This window comes from Lissotriton helveticus, chromosome 2_1 (genome assembly GCF_964261635.1).
Source record: "Lissotriton helveticus chromosome 2_1, aLisHel1.1, whole genome shotgun sequence".
Taxonomy (NCBI): domain Eukaryota; kingdom Metazoa; phylum Chordata; class Amphibia; order Caudata; family Salamandridae; genus Lissotriton; species Lissotriton helveticus.
The window spans coordinates 648,080,214-648,093,185 of NC_136059.1; the positions used below are offsets into that span (position 1 = coordinate 648,080,214).

Consider the following 12,972-nt stretch of genomic DNA (forward strand, 5'->3'; position numbering starts at 1 on the left):
GGTCTGGCACCACACATATTTTAAAGATATTAGCAGACCTGCACCAAAAGAGATAGTTTGGGGTAGCGTTCATGTTACATGTGCAGTAAGTAAGCCTTCCAGCCACTATGGCATCGATCCATGCTAAATGTCACTTTTATGGTTATTATGCCAAACCAAAGACTCACTATTAGGACTATACACACATCATCCTCAATAAAAAACGACACTGTTGCAAACAAGCAGAAAGGGTCACATTCACTGTTTATATCTACATTAATATTAAAATACAAACTACATAAAAAAGAGAAAATTAGTGGGCAATGTCCAGGAAAATGACTACAAGGCTAGGTAGAGCTGAATTGTTTTGCAAAAGATTGGCAAATAAGATAAGTGTACTTAGAAAATAAATACCTACATTTCATATCTTCCCGTAATTTAGCCATAGCGTCTTGGTTTTCCTTCATTGAAAGGCACTCCAAGAGGTAACTGAAAAACACAGAGGAAAATAGTCAGAATTGTGGGTTTAGATGAGCATGCAACACTGACATGATGACCTTTGAGTGTACAGCTTTTATGGAAGTTGTTGGAAACTGTCACCAGGTTCCAGAGGTGCAACTAGGGCGATATTTCGGGGAGGGATAAGAAAAAATTTCGTGGGTGGGGAGATTGGGGGGCGGGGGGGGAGGGCTGAAACTTTAAGCAATAGGTTGAGTGGAGCGGCAGGGGCTCTTGGAAGGGGTAAACAACAACAAAGCCTGATTAACATGCACATGGTCTTTTAAAGACCTGTGAAGTGCTCGGGTGCAGATGTGTGCGTGCCCGGGAGCTGTCTGACCCCGGGCTGCAAATGAGTGTTGCGCGCCTGCCAGGTACAAAGTGTGAGTGCCCTTCCAATTGCATTTTACCGAGTTGCAGTCAGAGGGAACAGATGAACTTTGGAAGTGGGACTATTGTGCTCCCTACATTCATTTGACTGTTGGGAGCAAAATTATGTTTTTTTTTTTTTTTTTTTTACATTTGTTTTATTGTTGCATCAAAGTATACGGGTACAGTGTAAATAATCTGCTGAGGTGGCCTCAACATTCAGCCATGCGTGCAACGTTTTTTTTGTTTATACAACTGGTGCAAATATACATTTCCTCCATTAATCAGTACAGACCGTGTAACCATGTCTGCAGGCTGGGAGACAGTGAACCTGCATAGCCAAGAGGACAATGAATGATAACAGGTATGTAAGTTCCCGCCTCAAGGGCGTTGGATTGGGGTCTGTACTGTCCATATACCGGTGCTACCAGAGAACGGGGGCGAACAAAACTGTGGGAGGGAAGCATGTGGGCGCTAGCATGGTCTAATCAGGGGGACACCGGTGACGGGGCCCAAGGAGCTGTTCAGTGTGCGCCCCAGAAGAGTGGGAAGTTAATCAGGATGCAGGGGGTACCGGGAGCCTGCCCTGGGGAGGGGGACACCAGCTGAATGCTATTGGTCCTCTCGGGTGGGGGGTGGGGGGGGGGAGGAGTAGGTGGGTCACCTGCACGTGTGGACTGTCGGAAGCTGTGGAGGAGCATGGCCCATTCCATGGATATGGGAAATTTACGCGCGCCCCTGGCTTCTTCCTCTCTAAGAGCATCCTCTTCCGCCGCCGCCCATTTACCGACCGCCCCCGTCCATGCTGCTATAGGGGGACCCTCCGGGGATCGCCAGCGCATGGCTATGCATCTGTTTGCCAACAGGAGCGCTAAGGACACGAAGCGTCTATGCACTGGGTCTTGCTTAGGGACATGAAAGATGCCTAATGCGCTAGATTCCCAGGTGGATAGTGTAGTGAGACCTGTTAGTTCCGACAGTGTGTCGTGTACCGCCCGCCAAAAGGGATGAAGGTCGGGACAGCTCTAAAACATGTGGCGGAAATCTGCAGCAGGGGAGCAGCATCTGGGGCATAGGAATGATGTGGAGGGATAGAACTTCTGTAATCGCGCTGGGGTGAGGTACGCCCTGTGTAGGATATAGTATTGGATGTTCTTGAAGCGGGCGTTCCTAGAGACGCGTTTCGGGGCCTCAAGCGCTTTAGTCCACTCTGAGTCATGTAGTGCGCGACCTATGTCCTCCTCCCATGTAGCTCGCAAGGTCGTCAGGGGAGCGTGTGAGAGTTCCCGGATGGATTTATATAACCAGGTGACTAAGTGACGTCCCGCCCCCATACGCAGGATAGCATGTATTACTGGATGCGTGTCTGGCTCGCCAGTATGGAGATTAAAATGGGGTCGGTATCCATCAATCAGCTGTCGATATCTGAGGAATTGGCCCGGGGGAGCCCGTACTCAGCGGTCAGGCGGTCAAGTGATTTTATCTGGCCTTCCTCGAAGAGCGATTCCAGATCCGTGATGCCACAGAGCAACCATACGGAGAAGAACGGAGCCGTGAAGTAGGAGTCCTGCCTGGGGCTGCCTATCAATGGTAATAGCGGGGAGTACGGAGGTCTATTGGGGGACATTCGGTGGATCCGCATCATGCACCGGCGCGCTATCGCCACTTGAAGGGGGTATGTGCGCCGTGGCTTGGTGCCCGGGAGAAGAAGACGGGTGAGTTCCGGGGCTGCGATTCTGCGGGTCGAGGTAACAGTCTCCTGAGGGTAACGGTCCGTCGTCCAGTATGACAGCCATTGGAGCTGTGCCGCAAGGAAATATGACTCGAAGGACGGAGCTCCGAGCCCTCCCTGCGTCGTGGGGAGTTGGAGGGTTTTCAGGGCGACCCTGTGTCGGCCCTCGCCCCAGATAAGGGTCCCTAGGAGGGAGTCAACGTCGCGGAAGAAGGATCTGGGTGGTACCACCGGTAAATTCGTGAAGTGGTAAAGGAGTCGGGGAAGCATTACCATTTTAGCCAGGGCTATCCGTCCTATTGGGGCTAGTGGGAGTTTATTCCAGAAGGCAACAGCCGGGCGCAGACTGGCAAGTGCTTTGCGGTGATTCCCTTCAAAAAGGTCAGCTGGGGAATGGTACAAGCGGACACCGAGGTACCGGGGGGCGTCCGCGGACCATGAGAGTTTATGCGCTCCGAGCTCGACTTCCCGGGGGGGCAGGCTCGGGTGTAAGGGGTAGACTGTGGACTTGTCCCAGTTCACCTGTAGTCCCGAGGCATCTGCAAATTCCGCCAGCGTTGCCCCTATGGGGGCCAGGTCCGTTTCGATGTCTCGGACGTATATGAGGAGATCATCCGCGTACATGGATACGCAATGTGTGCTGTCCGCAAGTGGGATGCCCCACTCCACACCTTCCAGGCGCAGCCGAACCGCCAGCGGCTCGACTGCTAGCGCGAATAAGAGAGGCGACAGGGGGCACCCTTGTCTTGTGCCTCGCCGAACTTCGAACGCCGGTGATATACGTTTCCCAATACGAACGTGCGTGGTCAAATCGGTATACAGGAGGCGTGTGTACGCCATGAGCGTCGGGCCGATATTGAGGCGCCGCAAGACTGAGAAGAGATAGGGCCAGGTGAGGGTGTCAAACGCCTTCTCCAGGTCCATAATGAGGCAGGCGGCGCGGGGAAATCTGCCACGTATCTGATCCTGAACATGGAAGACTCGGCGGAGGTTCTGGGAGGTGTTCCTCCCCGGAACAAAGCCGCATTGGTCGGGGTGGACTAGTGGGCGTATGACCTGTGCATAACGATCAGCCAGAATTTTCCCCAGGATCTTGCAGTCGGCCGACAGGAGCGTGATGGGGCAGTACGACCCCATGTGGAGTGGATCTCTGTGGGGTTTGGGAAAGGTGACAATCACAGATTCCCGCAGCGACTGGGGTAACCTCCCTAGATGGAGAGACGCCCCGAACATCCGTGACAGATGGGGGACCACTAGGGGAGAGAATGTCGAGTAGTATTCGAGCGGGAAGCCGTCCAGTCCCGGCGCTTTATTCCGGGACATGGCACGTATCGCCTGGGTGATGTCAGAGGGTTTTATCCCGGCGTCGAGAGTGCGCTTGTCCACGTCCGATATTGCGGGTAGCGTCAGCGGGTCTAAAAAACGATCCACCGAAAATGGGGAGTATTGGGCCGGGGTCCCGTACACTTGTGCATAGTGACGCTGAAACGCCAGGAGGATCTCGGCCTGTGAGCGTACCAGCACACCGTCCGGGTTGACAATATCCGTGATTGGTTTGATTTCGGTGTCCTGCCTCGCCATCCAGGCCAGTAGCGCTCCAGTTTTGTCTCTGTCCTTATGTACCCTAGAGGCGTAAGCCCTAAAATTGTATTTTCGGAGGGCAGCGCAGGCAGTTTGATACTCCGTCTTAGCCTCGGCCGTGAGCACGGCGTGCTCCTCCGAGTCGTCAGGCCGTTTAGTGAGTGCGGCCAGAGTCTGCTCTGAGGCCAGGAGCATCCGTTCCAAGGTGCGGCGGACCCCTACTACCTGCTTGATGCATTCTCCCCTTGCCACCACTTTAAACGCGTCCCATTCCACCAGTACCGACGATGCCGTGTTTGTGTTGTGTGTGAAGTAGTCCTGGATGCTGGTTTCGTGTGCGTCTCTGAACACTGGGTCTGAAAGGCAGTCCCTAGGGAGGCGCCAGGTGGGGACTGGTGGGTGCGGGGGGTGCCAGGTCAGACGAATGATGTGGGCGTCATGATCCGAGAGGATCCGACCTAGGTAATCTGTAGATGTGATCTTAGGGAGGATTGGTGCAGAGCAGAGGAAACGATCTAGGCGGACCCTGAGGTCGTGTGGAATCGAGTGGAAGGAGTAAATGCGAGCCAGTGGGTGTAGGTGTCGCCATGCGTCAGTGAGCGCCCAATGCGTGGTCCATGCCCTGAAGAGTTCTGCCTGCCGGGGGGCCGGGGAGTGTGCGGGGGGAGGATGCGATCGGTCCAGGGTGGGGTCCAGTGTGCAATTAAAATCACCTCCCAGTACCCACGGAACTGTAGTGAACTGGGCCAGAACGCCCGTGAGGTGATCCCAGAATTTATCCTGATCCGTGTTTGGGGCGTAAATGCTGCCAAGGAGTATTCCCTGTCCGTCAAGTATTCCTTCTAGAAGTGCATACCTGCCCTCTCTATCTACCACCCGTCGGAGCTCCCGGAAGGGAGTACCTGGCCTGACCCAGATTAACGCGCCGCGCGCAAACGCTGAATAGTGTGTGGCACAGAAGATCCCTCGCCATTTGACCTGCAAGCGAGTGAGTTCGGTAGCGTCAATGTGTGTCTCCTGCAGAAATGCAATACTGGCTGACATGCGCTTAATGTAGGAGTAAACAGAGTAGCGTTTGCTGGGCGTGTGTAGGCCTCGTACATTCAGTGTAAGGACATTAATGTCTGAGCGTGAGACTGCCATTCCTAGGGTGTCGTGAGTGGGAGAGGGACCCCCCTACAGCCCCCGAGAGCCGCCAGCGTGTATGTGTCACGTGTGCTCCTATGCGCCAAGCTTCCACAGTCATGGGGGAGGGACTAAGGGGATTAACAACAAATAGAACCTTGGGTGGGAAACAGTCCCAATACTGAGGATATCTCACCGGAGGTGGCATATCCAAACTAGTGTCCCACTAGGGGAGAAATACAACGGATATCTGTGGGGGTGGCAGCGTGTGTCGCTGCTGGGCCTGTGCGCAGGTCGGGCTCTTGCAGGAGAAGCGTCTATCGCTCGCTGGCGCTTACAGGCAATTGGCAAAGCAGTCTAGGCTCCTAGACATCGCGCAATACAGTAGGCAACCATGAGAAGGATATAACAGTGGACAGTTCATCCATCACGAAGAGGTGCCAGGTTGGCTGGCCAGGGTAGCGTCCAAGGTGTGCGCCGCAACGAGGGGGGAGGAGATTGGTCCAATCCCTGACATTGTTCCGTCACTGTCCCGGTCTTTCTCAGGGGTGAACAGGTGCGGTCGACCTTCCAAATCCGATGCTACGGGTGACGTGTGCAGGTCGGTCACCGCTCGTAAGGCTTCTCGTCGCTCCTGCATGATTTGCGTGAGGTCGGGTGAGCCCGTGGGGGATGATGCTTGGCTTTTGGGGCGGCCTGATCGAGCACGGCTCGCACCCCGCCGTCTGGATCGTCTGAAGTCGTTGTTGCGTGCTCTCTGGGGTCCGGGATTAGGGATTATTGGGCAGTGAAACTCAGTCCAATCCTGCGCTTCCTCCGCCGTGTTAAAGAAGAGGGCTTTCCCCTTGTGTAGCACTTTCAGGCGGGCTGGGAACAGCAGGGAATATTGAAGATCATTTGCACGGAGGCGCCTCTTGACGTCCAGGTAGGTGGAACGCTGGTGCTGGATTTCTCGGGCGTAGTCCGGAAACACCATAACGTGCTGGTCTTCAACTTGTAAGGGGCCCGCCGTCCGGGCCGCACGAAGCACCGCATCGCGGTCTCGGAAGTGCAAGAATGTAGCCAACATGGGTCGCGGAGGAAGGCCCGGCTTGGGTGCCCGGGCCGGGACCCTATGGGCTCTTTCAATGGAGAAGTATGCCGACCTTTCCGACTCCGGGGTGAAAGATTTGGTCCAGGACTCCATGTATGTCAGAGGGTCCGAGTTCTCAATCCCTTCCGGCAGGCCTAGGACGCGGATGTTACATCGTCTCGAGCGCCCTTCCAAATCCACTGTGCGTTCCTCGAGGGCCGCCACGCGGTGTAGGACGTCCTTCATTTCCGCCTCCTGTGTTTTCACCGCAGGCTGCAGCTCGGTCACGATCCGTTCTCCATCCCTCACCCTGTCCGCCAACTTGCGATGGTCGTCGCGGATTAGACTGATGTCCGTTGTCAGGACGCCCAATCTCTCCTACATCGAAAGGCGGGACAATTCGATCGCCGTCAACACCTGATCCAACTTTGCCGACAGTGTGGGGTCGGTTTGCGACGCGTTGGGTTGCGTCCATGTTCTTGTTTGTGGCATCCTCTCGGGGGCCGTCTCGGGGACAGCCGTCATCTGCGAGGCCCTCGTTTTCCCCATGAGTGCTGTCAGAGATGGGGGGGGGGGGGCCCGGCCCGGCCTCCGTGCACCCCGCGATCAGCAGGCCACCTCCCCTCTGTGTATCCGGGTAGGCAGCAGCTCAGCGCGGGTTGGGCTCCCAGTCCTCCTCGGCCCTGGGGCGGTCACTGTCTTCCTTCTGTGGGACCCCTGCTGGCTCGGGGTGTGAATAGTAACTTGCGGCTGTGGGGGGTGACAGCTCTGGCGTAAGGAGATACGCGTCATGGGGGCACTGCCTCCATAGTCCAGGCTTCCCTGGAGACAGGGTGTTTGTAGCGAGGCCGGATCCCGCTCCCTCACTCCTCTGCACGTGGTGCAGTCCTTCAGGCGACTCCGGGGGTCGAGGAGCAGGCGACGAGGGTCCGGGGGGGGGGTTCGGGTCAGTGAGCGTCCTCGGCGTGGCGTGCTACCGCCTCAGGATCAGAGGAGCACCTTGCCTCCAGGGTGAAGCCCGCGCCGATCACGGCGCCCTGGTCCCTGTGGGCGCCATCTTAGGGTCAGGCACCCGGGTCCGCCGGGCTGCGCGAGGTGGCAGGAGCGTTCTGGCCCCCCTCCCGAGCAAGGGCCGACGTGGGGGAGCAAAATTATGTTTTAGTGAGGAAAGAAATGAATACCATAAATGAAAGGAATATTTTAAGAAGATATCTTATGTAGCCCATGCTTTCTTCACGCTGCAAATTCACACTAGTTGAAGAAAACGTTTGCCCTTGAACTCAGTTAAAACAGAGACACTAGTAAAGACATTTCTTTCGACATCATTGATGCCATAACTGTAACGCTGCAATGACTTTTAACTAAGGCATTGAAGGCGGGTGCTTAAATGGGCATTGGTGTATTGATTACACCCTTTTTCCTATTGGGAGAATTTGTCTGATCATAGGAGTAACAAGCATTGGCATAGCCAATAGGCCTCGCTTTGGGGACCTCCAATATTTAGCCAGAGCTATTGGTTTTAAATGTTTTAAGCTAAAGCGTGGCATAATGTGCTGCCCAAGTGGTATTTTTCTACTTCTGTCATTGCATTCAGATATAGAATACATCGAGTAACATTACACATACAACAAGCCAGGACTATTGGCTTTAACAATTGGTGTTAGTTGCATAAGACAAATAAGCAACAATTTTGCCTTATTTGTATAAAATATTGAAATTGTTAATTTATTAAATGCATGTCCACTGTGTGGATCATATACAGTGCGGTAACCAAGCAGGGATGAGGGTTCCCTTACCGACAGGAGAGCAAGGTAAAAGAAACTGGGAGCAGAGTGGACCATGCATCTGTCTGAGACTAGTTAAGCTGGGAAACTATCGTTTTTGAACACCTGCTTATGTATAGACACAGAAAGCAATTAGGAGTAGAAAATAAAGTATTATCCATAGCTCTTGGCATGGCTCAATGTGTGGCCAGCTGAGATCTTCAGCTGACAGAGAGCGACTAATCATTACAGTTTTGCCACCTAGTTTGGGAAACTTTCCCAGTTGGTTCACAAGTGTCTTTGTGCTTGCCGAGGGGATGAGCTTGGAGTTTAAAGGTCATTGGGATTTGTAAGGATTTGAGGGAATCTGGTTGTGACATCTATAATGGCCCCATTGATCGCTAGGTTAAATTCAGCTGATCTGGTAAAGTATTTGGGTGTCCCCTTCCTTCCTCTCTGGAGCAACCTCTAGTGATGCTTTGCGCTCAGGAGAGAGGTTTACTGCAATAGTACTGGAGTGCTGCTCATTAGCAATGGGCTGTAACTAACTGCTTCTCCTGCTAGTTCTTCCAAAGATTACTGTAAGGCCCATTTCTAGTAGAGTGTTGAAGCTCCACAACATCAAAGGGGTAGCTAAGTTTCCGAGGGGTAGCTAAGTTTCCGAGGGGTTGCTAAGTTTCTTAGGGGTAGCTAAGCTTCTGAGCTGGTCTTGGGCCATTCGGGAAAAACATTTTTTTGCGCCTCATTTTTGCATGATGTCGACCTATGGTTCTGTCCCAAAGTGCAATAGAAAGATTACCTAAATCCCACACATCCCCCAGTTGTTAATTCTTGGAAAATGCATGCAATTTAGACAAGCACGTTACTTAAGGCACAAGTGCAAAGTATGCTCAGGGTCGAAAGAAAGAAAACACTGCACTTTAACCCATGCATTCCCTAAAATATTGAAGAATGGAAATGTTTACACGTGTGGGGGGGGGAGGGGGGGGGGGGGGACGAGCGAAAACATAGCATGCCTCTGAAAGCAAGTAGCGAACAGATGAGCTTGACGGGCGGAGTGGGTTCGCGCAAAAACATATCAAACCTCCGAAAGCAAGTAGCGAACAGAGCAGCTTGACGAGGGTGCGGGGTGTGCAAAAACATATCAAATCTCTGTAAGCAAGTATACAAAAAACAGATGGGAAGAGAGGCCTTCACAGGCTGTCCTGTGTGATGGCCAACTAAAATGGTCTCAGATGAAATCCCTGGAAAGAAGTAAACACACAAAGGAGGGACTTTGACAGAAATGCACCAATAAGAAGCCAGCATTTCTGAATGCCACAGATAGTAAACAATGGCAATTGGTGGGTTTGCCAAACGCCACAGAAGAGATATAACAGGTTGATCGAAGCTCGGCCTAAAAAGGGCAATATGCGGTTTCCAGAAGAAGGTGGCTGCAGGAATGTCTACTTCAAAACTCCTCAACAGCTATCTGCCTTTGCACATTTTTATAACCTTAATCATTCATGACAAAATGAACCAAAACACATGCATGTTACTCAAAACAAGTATTGGCAAATGCAATAGATTTACTGCTGTACAGCAGAAAGGGCTCTTCAATATTCATCAAGACACAACAAACAAGTATGGCATGAGCAACAGTATGGCTTAACCCTCATAAGGACCGGTTCTAATGCAATAGTGGAAAAAATCATGCAAAGAGGTACATGACACAGACCGCAGCATAGCAAGTTTCTTGCACAGACAGTACATGTACAAAGTATGGGCAGCTGCAAAAGTTTCTTTAAAAACACACACTTCCTCCCACAAGCAAAAAACATGTGGTTCGTGTAGCAGCTGTTCAATGCCCCTCACATCACGGCCTCCTAGATTTTCAAGTTCAATATTCTATCAGTAATAAGCTTCTCATAATTTTGGGGGGAAAAAAGGAATTACAAAAGAGAATAGTCAAATTTGTTTATCCAACAATATAATACAGAATGAGGCAGCTCCAAATTCTATAGATTTAATAAAGATATCAGATTATATATATTGCCTTGCGTTTAATCCCATATATAACTCTGATTTCCTTTATACTTTACTAGATTATAGAAGGCGGTTTGAATACTTAGTCATGCATTAGATAAGAGAGGCAAATGGGTCACCTTGCACTCCCATGTGTAGCCTCAATTAAAACAAGCATTGGCATAGCCAATAGTTCTCACCTTTGGGACTTTATAAGTGTTTAGGTCCGGGTCACAGTGCACAGTATGTTCCTTCCAATCTAGTCCTCTACGTATAAGGATAGCCACCCCACGGGCATAGTTAGAGTAGATGGCAGAATAAATCGAGCCCCATCTGGAGTGTTTTAGCCTGGGAGATGGTGTGGAGTTGATGTGTGTCTCTTGCAAAAAGCAAATGTCTATTTTGTGTCTTATAAGATATCTATGCATTAATCTCGCTTTCTTGCCATCACTAAGTCCGCAGATGTTCCAAGTTAACACCCTTGTTATTTCCATTGCAATGTTGATGCTGCCTTTCCACTATACAATAGTTGTCTAGTCGCATATCCAAGACTAATGACCACACAGCGCAATTGAGAATAGTACTTAGCACTTACCAAACAACCCAACAACCCCTTCCCCCCCTACACCCACAGCAACCCCCAATCAGGTTGTGTCATAGCCCCCCCTAATCTAAGCATAGCGTAAACACAATGAAAAGTTACAAACATTGGGAATCACCCCTTGAGGGCGTGGTATCCTGAGCATACACCCCTGTTTGCACAGGGTGGCGACGCATTTCAGCCTAGGTTGCTAGCTTCTGACCGTGATACATCAAATTTATACGGCAGCCAACGCGCAGGGCGCTCAGTGGAGATCATCATCATAGCCTAGCGAGCCCAAGGGCACAATATAGCAACAACTGCAAACCAACGGTGCTCCATAGCATAATAATGGTACATTTAACCAACATAATCTTTTAGCGGAATTAAGATCTCTCTATTTAAGTACAGAAGGTTTTGAAAACAAGACTAGTAGGATCAATCATTGTCACTAAGGCGACCAACTTCATCCCCCAGCTGTGCATGTTTTCTCTTTGGCCTAGTACTGCAAACATGTTTTGCCAATTTCAAAGCAGACTTAGCGTCCGTAAAGTAATGGGTAGTACCATCATGCACTACTCGCAGTTTAGCTGGGTACAAAAGGGAGTACTTAATGTCAGCCTGCATTAAGAGCTTCTTAGCTGGAAGGAATTCTTTTCTGGACGCCTGCACTAGTGGGGTGAAATCAGGGTAGAACGAGATGGAGTTGCCTTTATGCGTTATTTTACCCTTCTCACGTGCAAGACGCAGTATTAGATCCCTGTTCTGATAATTAAGTAGCTTGGCAAGGATCGGTCTCGGCGTTGTACCCACAGGTGGTTTCTGACCCAGCGCCCTATGGGCACGCGCTCCACTGTGAAGACCTGAGACAAGTGTGGATCGAATATTTCATGCAATAGGACCGTGACAAAGGACTCCATCTTGTCAATGGCGGTGGACTCCGGAATACCAGTTATGCGCACGTTGCATCTACGGGAACGCGCTTCTAAGTCGTCAGCCTTTGCGCGCAAAAGTTCTACCTCTTTCTCCAGATTAGTTATATGCTGTTTGGACTCCGTGCGTCTGTTTTCGAGGCAGTCTAGGCACGTTTTGTGTGTTCCGACCTGAGTTTTAACCGATTCAAGTTGAGACGTCATGTTGTCGAGTTTAGTGTCAATGCTTCCAAGACTAGATCGCACCTCCAGCATTAGCGCCTTAACATCAATGTCTTGTTCAACATCAGGTGTATTAGGTTCTGTAGTGTCGCGATCCTGTTCATTTTGTCTGCTTTACGTTTCTGCTCAAACGTGAGCTTAGGTTGCCTCGGGTCGCCTTTGCCCATCGTTATTAATACAGTAGGGTCCCGGCCAGGAAGTCGTAAGTTGTTAGGGGGTGATGCAGGCGACCGTGTGGTCGTGTCTGTGGGCGCTATCGAACCACAGTCAGCCAATGTGCAGGACCAATGCTCACTTCCCCGGAGCCTCTGCAGTGGTTCAGGTATGGGAAACTCTGCGCACAGCACGCTATTCATTACCGACCTCCCATGAGGTCAATGCTCGCCAGCTAGGTCAACCCCGCAGTTGTTGCGGGGCGAGATCTGCCGGCAAAGTGTCAGGTGCGATGTGTCCTGCAGGCCCGGCACTATCGATGAGCAAATGATCCAGACTCAAAAGGGTGTCCAGTGCAACCCTCCGATGCGGCGAGAGCAATGCCTTTGTCAGCTGAAGGTGGAGCAGATCGGCAGCGGTTCCTACATTCGCTCCTGCCTGCGTCAGCCGATCGTAGGATATTCCGGGGTGCCCACCAGTTCAATTATAGCACAGCACTCCTTCCACCGCTCGGGTCAGGCCCCCAAGCACACACACCGGAAAGCGCGCGAAATGGCGATGCGCCGCTGTTCAGCCAAATGATACGGCCACGGTGGTACAAGTTCAGCCCAATCTCTGAAGAGTCAGTGCAACAGATCCTCCCCGCATGTCCATTCTTTGGTTCCCCTGAGCACAGATTTTCTGAGTTTGCCGACCGAGGCTATCAGATCGTCCCTCCGCTTTCAAGATGGCGGTTCTCCAGGCCTCGCGAAGGTCAGGCAAACAGCACACACCACAGCCACTGCTTCACACCCGCTCACGGAGATATGGTCGTCCGTTTATGCATGCGCCCAACTCACATCAGGCGGGGTGTCTCGCTCACCTACACAATGTCAGGGTCTCGAGTGTTTATTACCGGTCCGCGCAGACGGGCCTACCAAGCACCGGGCTGCAGTGGGTCGCGTCTCCCGAGCAGGGCTCCA

At 51.7% G+C, this 12,972-nt stretch overlaps 1 protein-coding gene across 3 annotated transcripts in view; it reads right to left on the reverse strand.

Moving 5' to 3' along the window:
• The window catches only part of CCNH (cyclin H), a 199,223-nt gene that overhangs the window by 69,921 nt on the left and 116,330 nt on the right, over positions 1–12,972 (reverse strand). For all 3 annotated transcript variants that reach the window (XM_078675336.1, XM_078675337.1, XM_078675338.1), the window contains exon 7: positions 398–468. In XM_078675336.1, the coding sequence (XP_078531462.1) occupies positions 398–468 (71 nt within the window). The remainder of the gene's footprint in view (positions 1–397; positions 469–12,972) is intronic.